The following is a 22,579-nucleotide window of genomic DNA, read 5'->3' as shown; positions in this document are numbered from 1 at the left end:
GTGCAGCGGGCTTTAGTTGGAGTTGCATCAATCACTGTGTAGTTTATAAACCTAGCCTAACTGATGTTAGGTTAGATACAGTAATAGAAATACTGTTAAATTATTAGAGAACTTAAGTTAAGTATTACCTATTTTAAATGAATACACCTAACATAACCTTCAACACTACTTTTGAGAATTTTTTTCCATAGCTTTCCTAACCTCGCCAACTTTTAAACAATTTAATGCTATAAATGTAACAACTATTACAAGGGTAAACAACTACGTATAAACATACTTAATATAAATGGCAATGAACTTTCACAAAATTATCATTAAACACGTCAGAAGTAAGAAAATGCAAGTAACTTTTTTTTTACATAGTATCATTTAAGTAGGCCTTCATGCTTAAATAAATTTTAAAAAATCTGCAATAACCCACTCTCATTAACCACATACATATCTACCTATATAAAAAATTTTATTAATAAAATCACTTCATTTGATTCCCTAACAAAAAGTTTTAATGATTTCAGTATTTAATGAAGTTATCTAACCATTCTCTTAATTTAATGTTAGTACTAATGTACAAAAACTTATGTTAAAACAGTAAACTAATTGTTAACGAATTGAAGCAGGCCTATTGTAATAGGTACCCTTTCATGGGGGTTAAGTTTGTAACACCTTTGGCTAGGCCGATGTGTTAGTGCCTTGATAAGTAACGGTTTATCGGTATGACTATCATAAGGAAGGATAAATCTAAATCATATTAATTTAACTATCATGTGTCGAATTAAGATGCCCATAGCCGGGCCATTCAACACAAAAAAGCCGTAACCTGCATTATTTTTAAACATAACTTCTATAACCGTACCCAAAATTATTTTTAACAAAACGTCTATTGCCTTAACCTGCATTATTTTTAAACACAACTAATTAGTTTCACGAAATAAATTAATTCATAAAGGTTTCTAAAAGAGAAAAAAATTGAAGGCCTAAAACGTATGGTTTGCTCATTTATAGTGTAAACGAGTTAAAAGATTATTTCATTATTAAATTTGTTTTTTTTTTTCCCTTCAAATAAAATGATAGTATTCAAACAAAACGACCATCCAATCTAAAAAACAATATTTATAAAACAGACCTATTTTCGAATAAACACATGTTAAAAAAACAAGAATTGAATTCAATTAACGAATGGTAGATCATAATAAGCACTTGAATCAAGCTTGAATCAAGCTTGATGCTTCAAGCTTGCATAGCAAGCCAAATTCAAGCTAACTGACAGGCTTGCTGCAAGCTTTCATGCTATGTGGGTAATAATTTTCCAGCTTATTCTCTGCAAGCTTTGCATTACTCAAAATTAAAGTTTATACAGTTCGTCGTTATGGTTACGTAAAAAGGTTTATGATGGGACCACCAATACAGCCACTCTTCCTTATGGTTCATTGATAACTTCCAGGAGTTATAAACCTCTTTGAGACATCCAGGACAGTTTACTTTCAGCCCATTATCCGAGACTTTCCGCCTTCCTGCGACACTGGTTTATTGTCGAGTCTTCATCCACCTGTTTTCACCCAAGTCTTTTTCCTTCTTTGAAAGAAACTGTAAGACTTCACTTCCACGCTGCTGCAGTCAGGAAGATGTGAGCGAGTCTTTCTGTGCTCTCCAGTGATGTGTAAACATCTATCCTCGGGGAATGAGCAGATTCATGTAAATACATTCCTGCAAATAAACTTATAATATGAAACTCTGACACCAAATTAACGTAGAATTCTTTACAACAATGCCAAGCATGATACATATATGAAAAGTATTAATTTTATTGGGAAACCGTAAAATTTTTATCCTTTTTTTAAACCTAACTTTAATTGTTTTTAACAAGATGGTACTATTATTTCTTAGGTTATACCTATATCTTTACGTGCATTGAGGGGGAAATTTTAGTATGCACCAGAAATGCAATGAAATAAGCATGCATAACACAACAGAAATCTGTCTGGTTGAAAGTCTAATAATGTGCATGCATGCAGAAACTGCGATTACCACAAGCCAAAGTCGTCAATATGGTGAACCCACGAGGGATGTACCAAGTGTATTGGTGTGCCAAAGTACCGTCAAATGGGGATACTTGAGACAGCAGGGAAACTTGAGCCATTTAAGATTAGTTTTTTTTCATGTTGGTAGCTCTGCTGAAAATATACATAATCATATGTTTTTATAATGGCTGAGTACTTCACATTTTAAAGAGGTACTTTGAAATTGATAATATTGTTTAATTGTGTTTAACATATTTCCTGCATAGTTTTTAGTATTTTCTTGTAAAATACCATAAAAAGTAAGTAAAATAACTTGCTATGTACAACAAACACTAATATGCTTACTGTTTGATGGCTACTTTTCCAAAACATATTGGTGTATGCATGATATCATATTGCTTATACATCCTGCTTAGTTTGTATGTACTTTGTTTTAGCTAACAATGTTTGTAATTGTGACACTTATGGGGTTACTTGAGCCACAAGCATGAAAATCGCAAATTATATAAAATCTGATGTTATGTTCACATTTTGTTTAGTTTTTGAAGCATTATCATACAAATAATTACTAAAATACATACTAGGTATATTTTGACCAGTAATTAGGTGCAGATTATAGACTATAAAATTCAACTTAATTACTTTAATACATTTTCATGTTCCAGAATGGTCAGAAAGCATGCAAGGAAACCAGGAAGTACATATGCTGCTTACTCAAATAAAGCGATGGAAGATGCGATGAAAGCAGTAAGCGAAGGTAAATTATCAATCAGAAGCGCTGCAGAAAAATATTCAGTGAACAGGTGTACACTTAATCGAAAACTGAAAGGAGTTCATGTTTAGCCATATGGGAGACCACCAGCATTATCACAAGATGAAGAGGCAGTTCTACTGAAGAGTATCATAACAGCTGCAGAATGGGGCTTTCCCCTTTCATGTTTAGATGTTAGATTTATTGTGAAACAGTATTTGGACAAAAAAGGTGTTACAGTATCTCGTTTTAAGAACAATCTTCTTGGAGAAGATTGGTGTCGTTCCTACTTGGGAAGACATAAAGATGCCCTCACCATAAGGCTGAGTGAGAACATCAAGCGCAGTAGGGCACAGGTCAATGAGGAAACACTGAGGGAATATTTCACTAACCTCAAAAATTCAATTCAGGACATACCTGTTGAACTGTTAATAAACTATGACGAAACAAATTTGGTTGATGATCCTGGAAAATCCAAAGTCATAGTGCGGAGAGGTTGTAAACGTGCTGAACGCATCATGGATTCCAGTAAGGCGACCAGTTCCTTGATGTTCGCAGGGACAGCAAGTGGAATTCTTCTTCCACCATACCTTGTCTACAAGGCGGAACACTTATATAACACATGGCAGGAAGGAGGACCAGAAGGGGCAAGGTATAATACCTCAAAAAGTGGATGGTTTGATTCAGCATTATTCGAGGACTGGTTTGAGACAGTTGCACTGGCCTACTTCAAGAAGGTAGCAACTAAAGACCAGCCGAAAGCATTGATTGGGGACAATCTATCAAGCCATTTTACTCTCAGTGTCATCCAAAAATGTGAGAAGTACAATATTAGATTCATCCTGCTCCCTCCCAACAGCACTCATCTTTGTCAACCTTTGGATGTGGCTTTCTTTCGCCCGCTAAAGTGTCATTGGCGTCAAGTCCTTATGGACTGGAAAATGAAACACAAGGGAACTATACCAAAAGATGTCCTTCCACGTCTCCTGAAAAGTACATTAAAGAGTTTGTCTCCATCAATTGAAAAGAACTTGAAGTCTGGATTTCGAGCGACCGGAATTTATCCTTACAATCCTGAGGAAGTATTGAAAAAACTGCCTGCTACAACTATTGGGAATATGTCTATTTCTGATGGACTCTCGAAATCATTGGAAAGCTATTTGAGAGAGTCTAGAAATGCCACTTCCACCCCAAAGCAAAAACGAAGAAGACTGAGTGTTGTCCCTGGGAAGAGTGTAAGCGGAACATCGTTCCAGTCAGAAGATGATCCTGACACTCCTGACTTGGTATCTTCAGAAGGTGAAGGCAATACTCCAGTTTCAGTAACCAGAGCGACAGAAGAACATACGCTCCAAGTTAGTTACACAGGAGATGTTCAAGTTGGTGATTTTGTTGTGGTAAGAATCAAGTTTGCTGGCCCTTCAAACAAAATGGTGGACAAATACTATGTCGGTCAAATTTACTTAGAGCTTCAAGGTCAGTATCAGTGTAAACTGTTGAGGAAAAGTGCAAAATGTGACAAAACATCTATCTTCCCTGCTGTCGATGATCAGTGGACTTTCAAAATGGAAGACATTATTGTGGTATTGCCATCCCCTACCATTGTTAGAGGAAGGCATAAATTCAAGTGTAATTTTTCTGTTGTTTTACAGTGATGGTTGAACTTGTTAGTAGGTATTGTAGTAACTACCTACTCACCTAAGATTACAGTATTAATTGAATGCCAATAATCTCAATATTTATGATGTGGATCTATAACCAAATTTGCATAATAGTTTTGTGTTAATTCAATGCCTTAAATTTTATCTAATAAACCTTTGATGTAAACAAAATTATATATACAAATTTTAATAGTAGTAGTAATTGTTAATAACGATCATATTTTGTGTGGTTAAAGTTAGACAATGTAAGTCAAACATGTACCAAACTGTATTTCTGAATGGGTGGCTCAAGTTACCCTAAACCCTGTTAAACTTGAGCCATACATAAAAATCAATATAAATAAATTTTAAATATCTTCGGGCAATATATCATTATGGGGGTCTATTCTATATAGCTTTACTCAAAATATAATCTGTACAGTGTATTTTATAAATTAAAATGTACTCATTTATGCAAAGCTGAACATTCTGAAGTGGCTCAAGTATCCCCATTTGACGGTACACTTTATGGTAGTGAAGCTATTCTGGAATACATTTTGTAAACTTGAACAGTTATAACAAAATATATTAACTTTAAAAATACGTATAATTATAAGCCAGGGAGGTTGTATTGGGACGAACATGGCGTCAAAGATATTTAATATTTTGTTGATTCTCTAAAGAATTATGAATGCTGCACTATTTTTTAAGTATTTTTCAGACTAACAGTTGCAGTCCAATAGATCCCAGATTTAGACTTGATTTTCAACATGGAATTTTATTAAAATACTGCCCATCTTGTTTAAATTAAATAGTTAAATAAAATGGGGATTGGCCGAGTGAGAACCTTGAGAATTATGTATTAAAATAAATGAGTTTATACATGCCGGGGCTAACATAGCTTTAAATAGGACTCTCTGACTCTGTGTAACTTAAATATGTACACTTACAAATTGATGAATAGATGCATGACAGCATCATCGTGATTGTGGTTTCAGGTATGGCTCGCGGGGCCCACAAGAAGCGGACGAGAAGTGTGCACAGTGCAACTTCAAGTACTACGGTTCCTACAAGTGGAAGAACCCGGCCGAAATGTAATTCCAACACCAGCTTGAGCCACCCCTGCCAATTTTTTTTTTAGCTCTGCATTTGTAGCAATAATTTAAATTTTTATGACAGCAATAACACTATGTTTTGGAGGATTTTATTAATAACTGTATTATAAATGTTACATATTGTACAGTATTGTTTAATTATTGAGTTTTGCTAAGTTAATTTTAATGTTGGATGGATTTTATTTTAGACTATTCATTTGAGATTAGTAGATTGATTACATGTTGAAATTAGAACAATTTTCCTTAATGTTTTGATCAAAGTGTTATTTAAATGCAATATGAATGTATTTTTTTTAAAGATATTTTGTTTTTGAACTATCAACATAGGTATATACTTGGAAAAAACACTTCATAAGATTCTTTCAGATAGATGTAAATACATTAGTTTTCCTACAGTTAAAATTGTGAGAGCAGTGAAAGATACATGTAAAAATGTTTTTATTTTTGATTTTATTCGGGGTTATGTCTGAAGCTACGATCAACTTTCTTACTATGTTATCTTAAACTGCGTAACTGCCTGCTTGCTAATTCCATATTGTAGGGACCAAAAATATGTGATCCTGTATAAGTGAAAGTATTATTTTTGAGATGTCTTTTACAACTTATTTTCACTGTAGTTAGATGCCAATAGCTTAAAACAAAAACAATCTATGTTGTTTTGTTCCAGTTTGTATTACTATGTTCGGTAGTCATACACCAATGATTAATATAATTTTTATACCGTCTTTTATCGCATAATGTTCGCATGCGCGTAATCGTCGCAGCCATATTTTAGGGCGTCAAAATTTCGATAAAAAAAAACCTCTCGCGTAAACGTCGCATAATGTTTTTGGTCCCGCTATTAGATTCCGAGCGCTTTGTGTGGGTATTTTTTCCGTATAAAACAATGTATTTTAAAATAGAAATCTAATATATATTCGGACATTAACACTTAATTACTTATTTAATTAACGGAAATACAAAGTTGTCTGACGTGTAAATTTTCTTTTAAAGACTTTTTAAACGTTATAACCTTTATCCGTTCGTCAGCATCGCCGCGGTGTATACCGTAAAAAACTGTAGCCATCGCTCGTTGCAATCATTAATGTTTGGTTATGTTGCTTTCTGTATAGAGCGCGCGCACGTAGCCGAATATCGATATCTCGCCGAATGCATACAACGCGCGCTCTCTATCAGGTGCTGAGTTAACTACATTTGATAGCTCACATTCTTTTGTGTTGTGTACTACGTTAGTTACGCGCTCGTTCGGCTTGTATTTGGATTGCAGATGTTTTTCTATTTAAAGTTGAATAAAGGTTTTTGTTGGATGACTTATTAATTCAAATTGTTTGAGGTGCTCTTTTATACTTCCCTTTTTAAATAAACGTACTTTCCATGAATGGGTTTTGTTTTTATGAATAACTTTATCTAACAAAAAAAAATTTTTTCCGCACAATCATCGCACCCCTACTTTTCTAACTTGATTTTAGAATAAAATGTGCGACCATTATGCGATAAAAGACTGTATATTGGCAATGGTTTTACTATTTTTCATTTCAAGTTCATTAACTTTTCTAGCATTTTCTTCCTTAAAAAATCTCATGGATGTAAAAATGCAATTTTTGAATTCTTTCCTGTTTTCATGACTTTGGTTGACAAAATTTTTACACTCTTGCTAATATTGTCTGTATATTAAGATTTAAAATTAATCTTCTCTTTTATTCATTTTCTTTTATGATGGCAGAAACAATATATATTAGGTTTATATTCATGTTCCTCAGCTTAAGACAGGCAACAGTAAACTAAATGTGTGTGACCACAGAATTTTCATTTGCCAATTAATGTTTCAGTAGTTCCTAATATAATCACTCATCAGTAAATCTTTATATATAATTATATGTGTGCACGTGTGCACCATAGTGTTTGGTTTGTGTTTAAGCACAGTCATGTTACAATCTTACATTATCTATATATACTATATAAAATTTGATGTTGGTATGTATGCATATAAGTATGTTTATGACGATAAACTCCAACACCGTTTGATAGATTGCCATGAAATGGCACATCGAAGTGTTAGTGTTTTTTCATGAAGAAGGTTTTATGCAATCCATTTTTTTTTGGTAACTCACCACTTGATGATACTGCAGTGTGTCAACTTCTAAACCGTTCAACCAATCCCCATGAAAATTGGTATATTGTGATTTTTACTGCCCTTAATAACAACAAATAGTGATTGTGACTGTGATTAGTATTTGGTGAGCGAGTTTAAAATGGAACGCTTTATAGATTATAGTTTACATACAAACCATCCATTTTAGATATATAAAGATAGATAAATAAATAAACCATGGCAGGACAATCTCTGCTGGGTTCTGCTAGTAATTTATAATAGTGTGTAGCTGCATCAGGTGTAAGATTTTAAATCGTAGTAATTCAAAGAATACTCAAGCCCAATTGCATAATTCAGTACAATTTGAAAATCGAGCTTTTTGGGTGAAGGTGAATAATATGCAATCAGAATGTGTATTTATTTTGTAGTTGTGGTTTATTGGTTTTACGATTTTTCGTACTTTTGAAATTAAGTTGTTCTGTTTGTATGTCATGGATTACAGCAAATTTTATACTTTTTAGATTTTATAAACTGACAATAAGAATAAATACTGACTATGATATGTGTTAAAAGAGAAATGTACAAATTGACAGGCACAGTCATTGTAACTGGAGGTGTTGTGTATCAGATATGTTTGCATCGCAGATATCATGAGAGTACTCGTTGTGATGATTCCTGATTGCTCAACTGTGAGCGCAGTGTCCCCGGGAAACGCCCCGGTGGTGGGAGCAGCGTGGCAGAGCGAGTCTGCAAAGGTGAGCCATTGCCTTCTGCAGCCTGGGTCTGTCAAGGAAATTTCCCACAGTTGGGAGAATCCCTTGGACTGGCTGGTGTTCCACCACAGGGGCATGCACAGGGGATGGGAGTGGTTAAGAGGGGGTGGAAATGATCCCCTCCAAGATATAGCAATCACCACCAACAAATGGAAAAGAAAGAATTTTAAAGGCAACAGCAGGCAAACTGGTTCTATTCACCCCCCCCCCCCCTTTCCCTACCAGGGCCTGCTCCACCAGCTAGTTGCTGGGGCCACTAGACCAGACAGACAAACAAATGATGTCGGAAGAATTTGTTGTGTATAAAATTGTTAATTATCCATGTACTGTATTTTTGTAAGTCAAGAACATAAGTATGTAGCTGCGCTTGTACAAAATCAGCCAGAGTTGGAAGATGAAACAACTTAAAAAATAATAATAATAAAATAAATTTCACTTCTCACTGTGCAGTCTGCCTGGAATTTGTGTTTCATTTCACTCGAACTTGAAACTTTTTACCTGCTTCAGAAACAATTTACCAAGTTTAATTCCATTGAGAACCTAGCTGCCTACCCGAGTCAGTCTTTAGTGGGCGCCACCATGTGAGTGGGCACCTGGACCCGGTTGAGACTCCCGGTCAGGGCGTTACGTGGCCCGTGTGGCGAGATACTAGTCCTCTAATTAATCGCGCTAGTTTATTAAGCTCTTGCCCACTCTAGGTGTTGGGCACGGCACACCACTTGACATACGGATACCACAGGGTGGGCGACACGTGGCTACATGTCTCTGATCACTAAGCACACGTCTGGTCTCGGCTGGTGATGAAGAAGAACTGGGGCAAGCAGTGCTCTGCGCGCGGGCAGCAGGCAGCTTTCCGCCGGAACAAAAACTGTTATTCTATTCTGTGACCCTGCGCCAAGGGTTAGTTTTAAAGAAGAGACAAAACACTCTTATAATTTATTCACACTCAGAATTTGAAACACCCGCTACTTTATAAATTAATACTTAAATAATAATTGTTGTTATTTGTTTCGGGTGACATCGCAATGCCGCTAAGCGCCCTCTTGCGGTAGTCCGTGGTGCACAATTTGAACACACCCACATACGTCGGCGGTACAAATGCCGGGAAGGAGGGGAGCTGGACAGTGGAGTCGGACCAGGCTTACGAGGCGAAGCCTCGGCTGACGTCAATTGCCCCCTCCGAAGTAGCCTGGTAAGATGATGCTTCTGCTGTCAAAAATGTGGGCGTGGCTACTCCCGACACGCCCCCGGAGTCTACCGTTTGTATGGTACAGCAGCTGGGTGGTCTGGCGGCTGGACGGGTCCAGAGATGGTACCGCGGTGCCGGTGTTGGTGCCTCTGAAGCCAAGTCCGCTGGTTTCTCCTACTCCGACTCGTCTCCTGCGGGCTCTTCTACTCTCATTCTAAATGTGAAGTATGCCAACGAATAGTGTAGGGGCCACAGTGGCCCCTCCGGTGACCCGGGCCACTCCTCTACTTCTCCCGGCTCCCACGTGAGAGGTTGAGGTTCAGTATTATTCCCCACTGGGTCGTCTGTGTTCCCATCTAACCCTCCCGCCCGCCCGCCAAATCTTCAAACAGTCATCTCAGCTGCACTTCCATTATGGATACACTAGTTTCCTGTCCTACTGCTGCCTCCAGGAAGCCTAGGAATCCTGCCCCGTCGGTGCCTATCGGGGTTGATGTAGCCGGTCCGCCTGCCCCTTCACACGCTGGCTGTGTGGGCATTACTGTTCCGTCGTCTGGTGGTTCTGCTGCTCGGCCAGTGCTACCAACTTCGAGATATCGAAGTCAGATTTTTTTATGATTCCCACTCTGAGAACTTCAGAACCTTTCGGTCCGGACGCCCTAGTCCACCCCCCTTCCCGGATTGAGTTTTTCCTTTTAATTATGAGACGCGACCCCTCCGCGGACACTTCGCGTCGCGATTCCAGGCGGACTGTTTTAGGTTATCGGCAGATCGGGGAGACGCACAACAAGACTTCTGTCCGGCCGTAACCGACGATGTAGTCAATTAGACAAGGGATGCTATCCCTATAAATTCTTTAAGTAGTTTAGTCCGTCTGTACAGTACACAGAATAGTAGTTATTTTTTTAAAAAATTATTTTTTTTTGAAATTATGGACACACCCGCGACTCCTGCGTTTCCGTGATCTTCGGATCCGGACGTGCTATGCTTCTGACCCTAGAAGCCAACTTCCCTGTCTGGTGAGTTACTATCAGCTTTATTCCCCGACCTCCCCTTATATTTTTGCGGGCATTTTCTGCCCAGTTTGCTAACTGTCTGTGTACCAGTTCTGATCATGTTTGATTCGGACTATTCACAGACAGGGTCCAAGAGCCGGATGCTGAACTAGCCGCATTTTCCAACTCCCTCTCCAACAAACAGGTGCCCTGACACCATGTTGTCTGCGGAACTCCGGCCAGTGAACATCAGACCTCCGCTCCTACAGTATTTATGAACCTTTTGGAACAACATTTAAATTACTATGTTCGAAGAAATAAGAATTATATAAAACTTTTGTTCTGGACTTTCACCATTTCAATTGGGATTGTTAATGCCTCTTTGAATTTTTTATTTTTTTATTTATGTTAAATGAAACTAATAATTTAGGGCCGGCCCGTATTTTTAACATATGTGAGAGCTCTTTTGATTATGTAATTGAAATTATATTTTAACGCATTTTAATAACTCATATATATATATATATATATATATATATATATATATATTTGTCTCTCATTCTACTGTTAAAAGTTTCAACATTTAAATAAATATGGAGTAGGCCTAATTATATTCAGACCGAATCACACCTTTCTGTTCATTCCTCATGTCTTTATGAAACTAAAAGGTCCACTGTTGCAGCAGTGTGTAATATCGTTGGTAATATTAAAGTATTTAATCTGATTTACCTACACTGCCTCAACGTAACAAATATGTTAGCATATAGCGTTATTAACTTTCTATCTGTTTTAGTTTGATTTATGAGCAGTGCTGTAACACTAACAAATATGGTAGCATATAGCGTGATTAACTTTCTATCTGTTTTGGTTTGATTTATGAGCAGTGCTGTAACACACTCCTGATTCTTGTGCGATCCGGACGTCGTCTCTGTGGTACTTTGCAGCTCGGCCGGAGGGCAGTTTTATGGCGACTGACGTGGGACCTGCTCGGATCACAGACACAGGGCCCAGCCACTTGGGTTCAAGCCCCGCACAAAAGTTGCGATGGCCAGAGGAGAGTGGGTGAAGCCGGGCATAAACCAACTGTCCTGGGTTCAGATCCGGGGGTGGGTGCGTCATCTGGGGTGTGCGTTGCACCTGGTATATCGCCTGGTTGTGCCGCGCCATGTCGTGTGTCTCGGGCAGACGCCTCAGTCTGTCTGAAAGGCTTTCCAATCCACGCTCCACCTGCCGTTTCAGCTGTATGTGGTACTCCCCGGGAAGAGTGAGGTTTCACCCCTGGACCATAGTGGCTGGCATCTCGCCTGTCGCGGTGTTCACCCGACGCCGAATACAATAAAGTATGTCCGGAATATGGGTATCCCATTGAGTGTGGTCGTCCGAGAGCCTTAGTCGCAGCTGCGCCTTGATATCCTGGTTCCTTCGCTCTATCTGATTCGTGCGGGGATGGTATACAGGTGTAGTGTGGAGTATGACTCGCCACTTCCTTCCCAGCTTGGTCCATTGGCGTCCGGAAAACTGGTTAGTGTTGTCAGACAAAATCACACGGGGGTACCCCCATCTCGGGAAAAACTCTGCCTCCAAACTACGCGCGATGTTACCGGCGCGGGCGTTCGAGAGGGGGAATGCTTCTACCCAATGTGTGTAGCAGTCTGTCACCATGAGAAGGAACCTCTTCCCTCTCGGCGACCTGGGGTACGGTCCCATAAAATCCAGGGCGATGGTGTGGAAAGGCTCCGTCAGCTGTCTGGTCACCTGTTGAGCGGTTCCGTCCGTACGGCGCATCTTGTGTCGCTGGCAATGTCGGCATATACGTACGCTATCCCGTTAAACTTATTGACCCCCGGCCAATAGAATAGCTCGCGGACGTCGTGCCGCGTCTGATCCGCACCCGGGTGTCCGGCAAGCCAGTTGACGTGTAACATGTCAAACACATTCCGACGTGTGGCGGTGGGCGCAAAGGTCCGTCACGGACCGTCAGTCCCCCTAGGCCCTGCTTGAAGTAGCCCGTCCAACACACGGTATCCCTCGCATTCATCCTCCCCGCAGTGGCGTACTAGCTCTTGTGTGTCGGCGTCTATGAGTTGGGCCGCTCGCACAAATGCTTCCAGGTCGTCCAACTCGGCACCTGGCGGTAGAGCGGGGGTGGTGTCCAGGATGATCGCACAGATGGTCGCGTGTGGTGGTAGTCAGGTGAGCGGATGGGTGGGCGTTCAATGGATGGCTGTAAGAGCTCTTCCAGTGGCGGATCCAGGATTTTGGTTTGGGAGGGGCTTGACCCAGCTGAGGCTAGGCTTTATCAAGGCAAACACTAAAACAATAGTGGACCCAGATGCTTTTGGAGGGGGCTTTAGCCCCTTAGCCCCCCCCCCCCCCCCCTCTGGATCCGCTACTGAGCTCTTCCCACTCGCCGTCATCGCGAGCAGTGACTGTGTCATCGGGGTTTCGCGACAGCACGTCCGCCAGCTCTTTCTGCTTCCCCGGCACGTGTTCGACTACAAAATCCAGGACCTATAGTAGCATGGCCCAGCGGGTAAGCTTCGATCGCCGCCCCTGCATGGTTGCTTACCATTTCAGACACTGGATGTCTGTTCTTAAAATGAACCGCTGCCCTTCCAAGTATGGGCGGTAGCGTCTGAGGGCCCAAACCACGCCTAGACATTCTCGTTCATTCACAGTTCTGTAGTGCCAAAATGTCACTTCTCACGGTTGCATGTGAGTCCGTGTCCGGCAAGGCGCTCCAGGACTAAGTGGTGTGCGTGTTCCTCCCATGTCTGTGACCATATAATTATATCTTCCAAGTAGGCAGCTGCAAATTTACCCGAATAATTATCTAAGACTCGCGTCATCATACTCTGAAATGGTCGCAGGTGCGTCTTGAAGTCCAAATGGCATCGCAAAAAACTGAAACCTACGGCCGTCCGGTGTCGTGAACGCTGTCTTAGGCCGGTCTTCTGGTCGTATCGGCACTTGCCAATACCAGGATTTGAGATCGAGGGACGTGAAAATTTTTGCATTACTTAGTCCGACTAGGGTGTCGGTGATGTTTAACAACAGGGGCGGGGCATTGACAGTTACGTTGTTGATAGGTTTAAAGTTCACGCAAAAATGTAATTTTCCATCCTTCTTTTCTGCTAGTACTACCTGGAAGTTGTAGGGAGCCTCACTTGGCTCGATTATGCCGTCCCGTAACATGTCCTGTACCAGGTATAGAATGGTTTGTTTACCGGCGTGGCCATAGCTACCGGGCGGGATAAACATTGGCTCGTGTGGATGGATAGGGATTACATGTTCCGCTACGGATGTACGTTTTAGCGGGTCCGCGTATGCAAACACACTACACTGTTGGTCAAGGGCATGCTGGATGGCAGCAAGGATCTCGGGGGGGGAACCTCGTGCTGGAATTCGTCGAGACTGACCTGTTTTACATTTAGTGGTGCGGGCTGCCCCAGTCCATAGATAGCCCGCCGCCCCTGGGTGCTGACGTGTACACACCCAGCTCGGACGTCGATTGCTGTGTGCTGCTCATAGAGCCATGGCAGCCCCAGGATGATGTCATCCCGGAGGTGATCCACCACCAAAGCAAGTTGTGGTTGACCGCTGATACCACACGTCCACATCAAACGTCGCGACGCCCTAGGTCTGACAGGCGTCTCCCGTGGTGGCCAGCTGAAGTTGGCCCGGCCGGGGCTCGAACCTGGCGCGGTCGACCACTCGTGCCACTACACAGTTGTGGCTGGCGGCGGTGTCAACGAGCGCGTGGACATCGCGCCCGTTGACAACCACTGGCCCTTGATGTCTAGGGTGAAAGTGTGAAATGGTTCGCGTGACTGGCGGGGCTGCTGTCCTGTCAGCCTGATGCATCTTTCTCTGCTGACACAGTTGGCAGCCCCTTACATAATTCCACATGTCACAGGTGACCCCGGGCCATTGAAATGTCTGTCAGGGCATTTCCTGTGACTGCTCAGTGCCTGGGTGCCCCGCACGGTCATGGCCATGGAAAGCATGGAGTGTTGTACTCCGTGCGGAGTAGGGCATGTACGTCCACCATGTATCCATGTCTCCTGTTACCAGTGTATGAAGTTCCCTGTTAAAGCACTTCCAGAACACATGTTGCATCTCACATGCGACTAACTCCGCGCGCACTGCCTCGTCGGCTTGCTGTGCCTGCTGTATGATCTCGACGAGATTGGCTAGTGTGTAGGGTAGGCCGGGGTTTGGGGATACTATGTACAAACACAAATGCCCCAGTCCTCGCCACATGTATACGAACAAGATGAGACTCGTGCTATGACTGTATGCTGCCGCTATGCTCGCGTCGCGACGCCGACGTCCACATACTGACTCGTTGGCTCACTGCTCAGCGACCATCTCGAGGCACAACTGCCTTCTGTCACGGAACTGCTTCTCGTGCCCGCCCAGCGACGACTGACTCCCTCGCACTCTGGCGCGGCGTGTGGCTCCTCATCCTTCCCCCTCCCCATACCCGCGCCGACCCTGGCGTGTCGCAGACAGGTGTGTCGTAGTCGCCCAATGAATAATGGTGACGACAGTCGTCGTGCCCTAGACGTAGAGGCCGTACCTGTCCACCAAAGTGGGCCTAAGGGAGGTCTTTTCCCCCATAGTGCAACTTAAGTGCAGTATACCTAGTGTCTACGATCAGGGACGCACCCGCGTGCGCCCTGGAACGTCCACAAACGACCACGTGTTTTGTTAATAATTTCTACTGTTTTATAATTATCTTGTAATTGTGTTTCCTGTTGTAAATACTCACCAGCAGCTACATTTTTGTTTAGTACTTTATAATATTTTCATATTTCTTAATAACTTGTGTTCACGTTTTGTATAGTACGGTAATTATAATGATGTCATAAATCTTTAATAATTTGTGTTTAAATAATTTTGTATATATTTTCAATTGCAGTGCTTGTAACATGTAGATCCGCAACCTGGTCCGCCACGAGTCCCATCTCTCCCACGCCGGCCAATTTCCCCTTCCCCTCCTCCGCAGCCCGTGCATTGCCGTCGCCCGGGGACTCGGGTTCGAGACCCGGTGTGGTTCCTAGCGGGAAAGGCTGTTATCAATGGAATGTTTCCGGGTGGGCGCCAGACTAGTTCTGTTCCTAGTCGAGAGGTGGGTCGTGGGGGTGGTTGCCCCTGTGTGGCCCACTAGGACCGTCAGCGGTGTTGCGTGGGATATGAAGGATTCCCTACTTGGTGGTGGTTGGGGGTTTGTATGACTGATTAATTAGGCGCTGAATTAATGCGGCAAATGACGTGCGCCGTTTATTCGTGCGACTGTGGGTTTGGCGTAATACAGTGGATTACACACCACGTCGTACAGAAGCTGACGTCACGCAATACACAAGTTACACATTACACAGAGTCACTCTAAAATGTTACGTGAATAAGATGTTGCACAAATTTACTAAAAATGTTACGTGAATAAGGCGTTGAGTGTGATTGGAGGCGGCCAATCCCGTATGTCTTTGCTTCAAGGCAGTGTTCGCGCCCACTGTGGTGAAGCGCGGACCGCAGCTAACTTAGTCCAAGTCCTACGTTGGTGAGGTCAGCGCCGGGGCGCGTGACTTTAACAAAAGTTCGGAGTATCGGGAGGCGGCCCGTGCTGTATGCTGGCAAACTGCCCCGCGGACCAAGTGTGGTGCAGGGAGTTTTGAATTTACGCGGCCGGATTAAGTCCTAGACCGAAAGGTTGGACCGGGTACGCACGGAGAGCTTAATAAAAAAAAGTTTCGGTGGCGTTACTATATTTACCAGGAGTTACTTCAGTGTAGACAAAGGATGCTGCCTCTCCGTGGGATGTGCGTCCACCCCGGTCCACGAGTCGCGCTCTACTGCTGTGGTGTCATGGCGTCCGGCCGAGGCTCGGTGTCCTCTCGGGCCGGGTTTGACCTCATTACGTTATTTTCAAAATTAACAAGTTAACAAGAGATTTTAAGAGCGCTAAATTCTTACATTAATTATTCAAACTAAATTTAAATTACACATCCCTTCTACAATTTAGATTTAGCATGTTTACGGATTATGTTTTTGAACTGTAAGTCACACCAGAGACTGTTCGTCTTTTGCCGGACCGCTCTGGTGGGGAGTAAAAACCCAACATAGGGAGGTAACAATTATGTCACCTGAAACACTTAATTAATACAGGTAGAAGGCCGCCAGGGGGACACTCGCACACGTACTGACACATTTTCACACGTGAGTGCCCGGGCACTCCTACGTCGCATTTTCATTGAGAGAACGTTTAACCTATACGCAATGTTGTTTTTATTCTGCCTGTATTTATCAGAGGGATTGACTGTAGTGTCGGTCTGGTTATTATGGGGCCGGATTCTACCTTGTCTGCCGGTGGCTCGCCTGTCTCGGGTGGGCCATGGCTAGGGGCGCGTTCCGTTAGCGGGGTTGAATACTGGCGGTTGCAGGTCAGGCTTTAGAGTGGCCTTCGGTCGGACGACGTCAGCATAATGGCGCGCGGGCGGGTGGGGAGGCAGTCGCTTGCCAGTCTCCGAGCCGAGCAAACGTGCTCTCGCTAGCTCCGTTCGAGGCGCGCTGAATTCTCGCAACCAGCACGTTTCGTCACGAGTCCAGATCGCGGCGAGGGAGAACGTTCGTCCTGCAACGTGTCGGCCAGGCTGCGACAAGGCTTCGGCGGAATAAACTAGCTCGTGAAAACGGACAGCAACTTCTTCTCCTTTCTGCCTTAATCATAACCACTAACCACATCAAGATCCCCTCCCAGTCCTACGTTTCCCGGCCCCAGCCACGTTGGCCAGAACTCCACCATCTCTCCGACAGGAGCTACGCGGGCAAATCAGGGCTAGTTTCAGGGTCATTCGCAACAGGGACTTAGGGACCACAGGGCGAGGGACGCCAATGGTAATAGTAAAAAACACAAACACTTCAATGATAAAAATATATATGTACAATAAAATGAGATTAATAAAGAATATTTACGATACTCGTCCCGCTGTAAATACAGCGTCCATACTTTCTAGAATCTCCCCCGCCACCTTTTCCTAGCCGCACCGCACTACACTGTTCGGTGCACTCGCGACACAGGGCAGGAGAAGGCGTTGCCGTGGCATAACGGGCTGTGAGAGCTGGGTGGACACTTGTGTCGATGTCATGTTTTTTCATGTAATTGGAGAATGTTGTCATGTGAATGTGAGCCAATTGGTGATTATGTATTCATTAATTAAAAACGGTTGCTATGTATATGCATGTTTTGGACAAATTATATTTAAAAAGGTCAATTGACTACATTATAAATAGGTACTTTAAAACACAGCGGATGGTTAGTTAGGTTAGTATAGCTACATTAAAAATACTGTCAAATCATTTTAATGGTTGTTTAGGAATTTTTAATTTAATATGGAGCTATCCTGACCTAACAAACCATTCACACAATCTCCCGGTAAATATGCAGAGTAGCGGTATTTGCGAAAAAAAATACTAAAAATCCGAAAATACTTTTATTATATGCTCTTTCACTTCCTATTTTCAATAAACCCGGCGGATATAAGAAATTCCAAATACTTTAGGAGATATCGCCATTCTTATATTGCAATACAAGACCTGTGCAATCATTCGACCGTTGCTTATTTTATATTTGCCGTGTGTTCGTGAATGCCTAATTAATTAAAATGGTCAATTATTTCAGGTCAGTTACATTATAAATACTTTCAAATTAAGCGGACATTAAAAATAATGTGAATTAATTTTAATGGTTGTTTAGTTTTAAAGTATTTATAATGTAACTAACCTGACCAAACAAACCAGGACAAAGGATGAACAGTAGGAACTAAAATGGTCGATTAGTTCAGGTCAGTTATATTATAAATACTTTCAAATTAAGCGGACATTAAAAATAATGTGAATTAATTTTAATGGTTTGCCGTCGTCCCGGTACGGAGGCTGCGTTAGCGGGTGAGCCTAGTAGGGAAGTCGGCTGGTATACTGTTCGGTCCGGATGGGCACCAGGCTAGCTTGCAGCTAGACCATGGTGGGTGTGGGTCGTCAGCCCCTGTGCAGATCACTAGGCTCGCCGGCGGTGCGGAGTTCGCGTCCGGAAAACACTCACTTATATCACTCCTCATGTCTCACGTCATGCGGTCTCACGTCTCACAGGGTCGCCCGTCCGTCCTGGGTCGCGCATGGGCGAAGACTGGCTAGCGATGGTGACTGCACGGAGGAGGGGTGTGAGGGTGCGTTCCGCCAGCGGGTGCTGGCGGGGTGGGGACCGGGCTTTACTGCCCACGGAGGTATGATGTCAAATGCCCTCCCCCCCCCCCCCCCCTAAAGAATCACGGTATTACCCCGTGCTCGGGCCCCCACAGTGTGTTTGCACCCTCACTGCTGGCAGCAGGTCCAGGTGAGAGGCGCCTGTGAGAGCCGCCGCTGTTAGGGTCTGCGCTCTGCTTCCCCCTGTGTCCCTCGTGGTGTACCTGGGGGTGGCGTCTCCAGACGAGGGCCCCTGGGATGTTTCCCATGTGGTATGCCTCCAGGTACCTGGGTGGCCGTCTAACTCGGCCACCCAGGTACCTGGGTGGCCGTCTTACTCGGCGGGGGTGGTCAGGTCGACCGTCTCCTGCCCAACTTCCCAGAGGCTGTAGGCTGTCATTGGTCTTTACGGTGGTTACCCCATATTCGGGTTGCCCCCGTGTTTGTTGCAGATGGCATGGACCCCTTTCCTGCTCTGGGCTTCCTACCGAGGGGCCCATCTGTGGGTCCATTGATGCAACTGTTTCTCTCTCCGGGCCGATTTGGACTGACGATTACCGGTAGGGCACCCTCTCCCGCTCAGGGATACCTGGTGGCATGTCTGCATTGTTGATTTCAGCAGCCTGATAGCGCTGGGGACTCCCTGTTTTACCACCGTTCGCGAGCCTCAGGCCTCGCCATGGGCAGCTCGGGTTTTGGCCTCTTGGTCCGGGTGTTGTGGGCCAGTCTCCTGCATAGTCCTCCACGAAGAGGGGGTGCGGTGACTGTCGGTGTGGTCCGATGGGTGGTTCTTCCTCCGGGTCGCTCACATACATTGTGAAGGTGGCTCCTTCTAGGGGTGCAAGGTGGCCCCAGGCACCGCGAGTTGGTGACTCCAGTGTTTCTGGGTCTAGCTCCTCCGGCTCAGTCACGACCGGTAGGGTAGGTGGCGTGCCATCAGCTTATGGCTCAGATTCCTCTGCTGAGACATCTGTGATGCTAAATTGCCCCAGGTTTTCTTGTTGAGACTGTGGTCGGCACGGGGTTTGTACTTCGGGTAGTTCGCTATTCCTCCCAGCGGAGGGTGTTTGCGGTTCATCCGGTTCCCACTGTGACCTCGTGTCGACAGATGGGCAGTTGGGAGTCGGTGTCCCCGTGAGCCTGTCTCCTGGGAGTGGGGCGAGTCGTAGGTCATCCCGGTGTATTTTCTTCACTCGGCGCCTGCCTAGGCATACCTGGTATGTCGTCTGGCCGAGCCGTTACTGAACGGTGTAGGGCCCGCCCCATCGCGGGGCTAACCCCGCACAGTAATTACGAGGGGCAGCTGACAACGGGTGGACCCGGTCATAGACATGATCCGCGGCCCGCGCCCTAGGAGGGTGTTGATTTGTTATAGGTGTAATCTCCTGCGCGTATGCCCATTGCCTCTGGCGTGCGCCCTCGTGTGCGAGGTTGCAACGCTGGGCCCATTCCTCCAAATTTTCCGCTGTGTGCGGAACCCCATGAGTGGTCCACTCCCCAGGCAGTGGCAGGTTGCGCCCCTGAACCATTTCGGCGTGTGTCATACTGGTGGTGGCGTTCGGCCGGCGCCGGACACAAAAGAGTGCGTCTGTGAGGTGTTGGTCCCACTGAGCATGGTCCTGGCCCAAACGGATGCGAAGTTGCACTTTCAGCTCCTGGTTCCTGTGTTCCGGGAGGTTGGCCAGCGGGTGGTAGGCAGGTGTAGTGTGGTGCCGGATTTGTTGCTCTCCACACCAGGCCTTCCAACACCGGCCCAGGAACTGACTGGCATTGTCCGTGAGAACCAACTTTGGGTAGCCCCAGCGTGGCAGGAACTCTGTGCTCAAGATCTTGGTGATCGTGGCCACCCGCACATTCTGACATGGGTAGGCCTCCGTCCAGCATGTAAAGAGGTCAGTTACTACGAGGATGAAGCGTTGTCCTCTAGGAGTTCGTGGGTAGGGGCCCATCACGTCGAGTGCTAGTGTTTGGAATGCCGTGGTGGGCTCGAGGGTCTGCATTTGTTCCTCCCCGTCTCGTCTTTGAGCCTTCCGCGACTGTCATATCTCACACTCACGCACGTAATCTCGTATATCGCGGGTGACTCCGGGCCAGTGGTAGAACTGACCCACTGCCCGTCATGTTTGGTCAGTACCTGGGTGGCTGGCTAAGTCATGGTCATGGTGGAAATTTAGCACAGCCTCCCATGCCTCGGGTGATACATATGTTTTCCACTCGACCTGTTCCCCAGGTGCTCGGTTCATCAATGTCCCATCCAGGGTACTCCAGGTCTCCTGATCTCCTTCGTCACCTGCTGGCGCCGACGGGCAGCTTCTGGTGAGACTTCTTGTGCCTCTAGTACCCGTCGGTGGACGTCGTTCGAGGTACACGGAGGATCGCCCTCTTCCAGTGTGTCGGCTGTGATCCGAGTGCAAGTCGCGTCTGGGTGAGGTAGCCTGTCTCGGCTGTTGGGGGGCAACATGTCTTCCCACTCTTCTGGGCCGACCAGCTCATTGTGCTCGTCCGGCTCACAGGACAGCAGGTCGGGCAGCTGGTTGTCTGCTCCGGGGATGTGTTCGATGTTGAAGTCGAAGTATTGTAAGAACAACACCCACCGGATCAGTTTGACCTTCATTCCCTGAATTGTATGCAACCATGTTAGGCACTGGTTGTTTGTGCGAAGTGTGAAGGACTTCTCTTCCAAGTGTGGGTGGTACTTCTTCATCGCCCACACAACAGCCAGGCACTCCTGCTCGTTACTATGATAACGACGTTCTGCCGAGCCGAACTTCGCGCTGGCATAATCTATGCGACCCCCATGCTGGTCCAGGTGGAACAGCACAGCCCCTACCCCCAGGGTGCTGGCATCGGTCTGCAAGTACAAATGACACTCTGGGTCGACCCATGCCAGAGTATGGCATTGTGTGAACACCATTTTAACCTGGTTGAATGCTTTCTGAGCAATTGCATCCCACCGATAGCAGTTTTGTGGGGACAGGAGGTCAGTCCGGGGGCAATGACGGGAGAGAAGTTCGGCACATAACTCCTCAGCCAGTTGACGAAGCCAATGAACCGCTGCAATTGCTTGCGGGTCCAGGGAACCTCGGCCTCTGCGATTTTCCGCAGGTATCTGGGCTGTGGGCGGTTGCCCGCTGCGTCCACGACGTGTCCCAGGAACTCGACTTTGAAGCGCCGATGTGGCAATTGAGCGGGGCTACCATTAAGTGGTGAGTGGCCAGCCACTCCAGGACGAGTGCTAGGTGTTGGACATGGTCTTCCCATGTCTCAGAAAACGCAATGACGTCGTCCAGGTAGGCCATGGTAAACTGCCCCAAATAGCCCTCCAGCACTCGTGTCTTCATTTCCTGGAATGTTGCCAGCACGCACTTAAGGCCGAAAGGCATGGCTCTAAACTGGAAGCGCCGCCCATCTGGGACGGTGAAGGCTGTCTTTTCCCTGTCCCGTGCCGTATGGGCACCTGCTAGTAGCCGGCCTTCAGGTCAAGGGTGCTGAATATTGAGACATTGAACTCTTGCACTCTATATTATTATTACCATTATTATATATCGATTGTTTGACCCTTATGTTATGCCCTGTGGCAACACTATTCACTATGCAATTGTTTTGTTTTTTCGTTTTCGTTTCTTTCTTCCTCACTGGTAGAATAACTATCAATGGTGTAAGGTGACGAAATGTTGATTACTGAACAAATAAAGTGATACAAAGCGATAACCCAGTCCATTTCTTAAAATTTCAACAGGTTATGGGCCCAGCACGCTTCCACTG

The 22,579-nt window shown here is 45.0% G+C and overlaps 2 protein-coding genes across 3 annotated transcripts in view; both read left to right on the top strand.

Moving 5' to 3' along the window:
- The window catches only part of LOC134537902 (glucose-6-phosphate 1-dehydrogenase), a 156,814-nt gene extending 147,964 nt beyond the window's left edge, over positions 1-8,850 (top strand). For both annotated transcript variants that reach the window (XM_063378842.1, XM_063378840.1), the window contains one exon: positions 5,408-8,850. In XM_063378842.1, coding sequence (XP_063234912.1) covers positions 5,408-5,507 — 100 coding nt within the window. In that variant the 3' untranslated portion in view covers positions 5,508-8,850. The remainder of the gene's footprint in view (positions 1-5,407) is intronic.
- LOC134537903 (uncharacterized) lies at positions 1,318-4,799 on the top strand. Its single transcript, XM_063378843.1, has 2 exons — positions 1,318-2,317; positions 2,684-4,799. The coding sequence occupies exon 2, from the start codon at positions 3,288-3,290 to the stop codon at positions 4,422-4,424; it is 1,137 nt and encodes a 378-aa protein (XP_063234913.1). The 5' UTR covers positions 1,318-2,317; positions 2,684-3,287; the 3' UTR covers positions 4,425-4,799.
- Positions 8,851-22,579: the final 13,729 nt, after the last annotated feature.

This window comes from Bacillus rossius, chromosome 12, assembly GCF_032445375.1.
Source record: "Bacillus rossius redtenbacheri isolate Brsri chromosome 12, Brsri_v3, whole genome shotgun sequence".
In the NCBI taxonomy this organism is placed as follows: Eukaryota; Metazoa; Arthropoda; class Insecta; order Phasmatodea; family Bacillidae; genus Bacillus; species Bacillus rossius.
This window is presented reverse-complemented; position numbering and strand designations above follow the sequence as displayed.

What these genes read in the sequence shown, in the direction of transcription:
- LOC134537903 (XM_063378843.1), top strand. Translation starts at nt 3,288, where the DNA reads ATGGATTCCAGTAAGGCGACCAGTTCCTTGATGTTCGCAGGGACAGCA.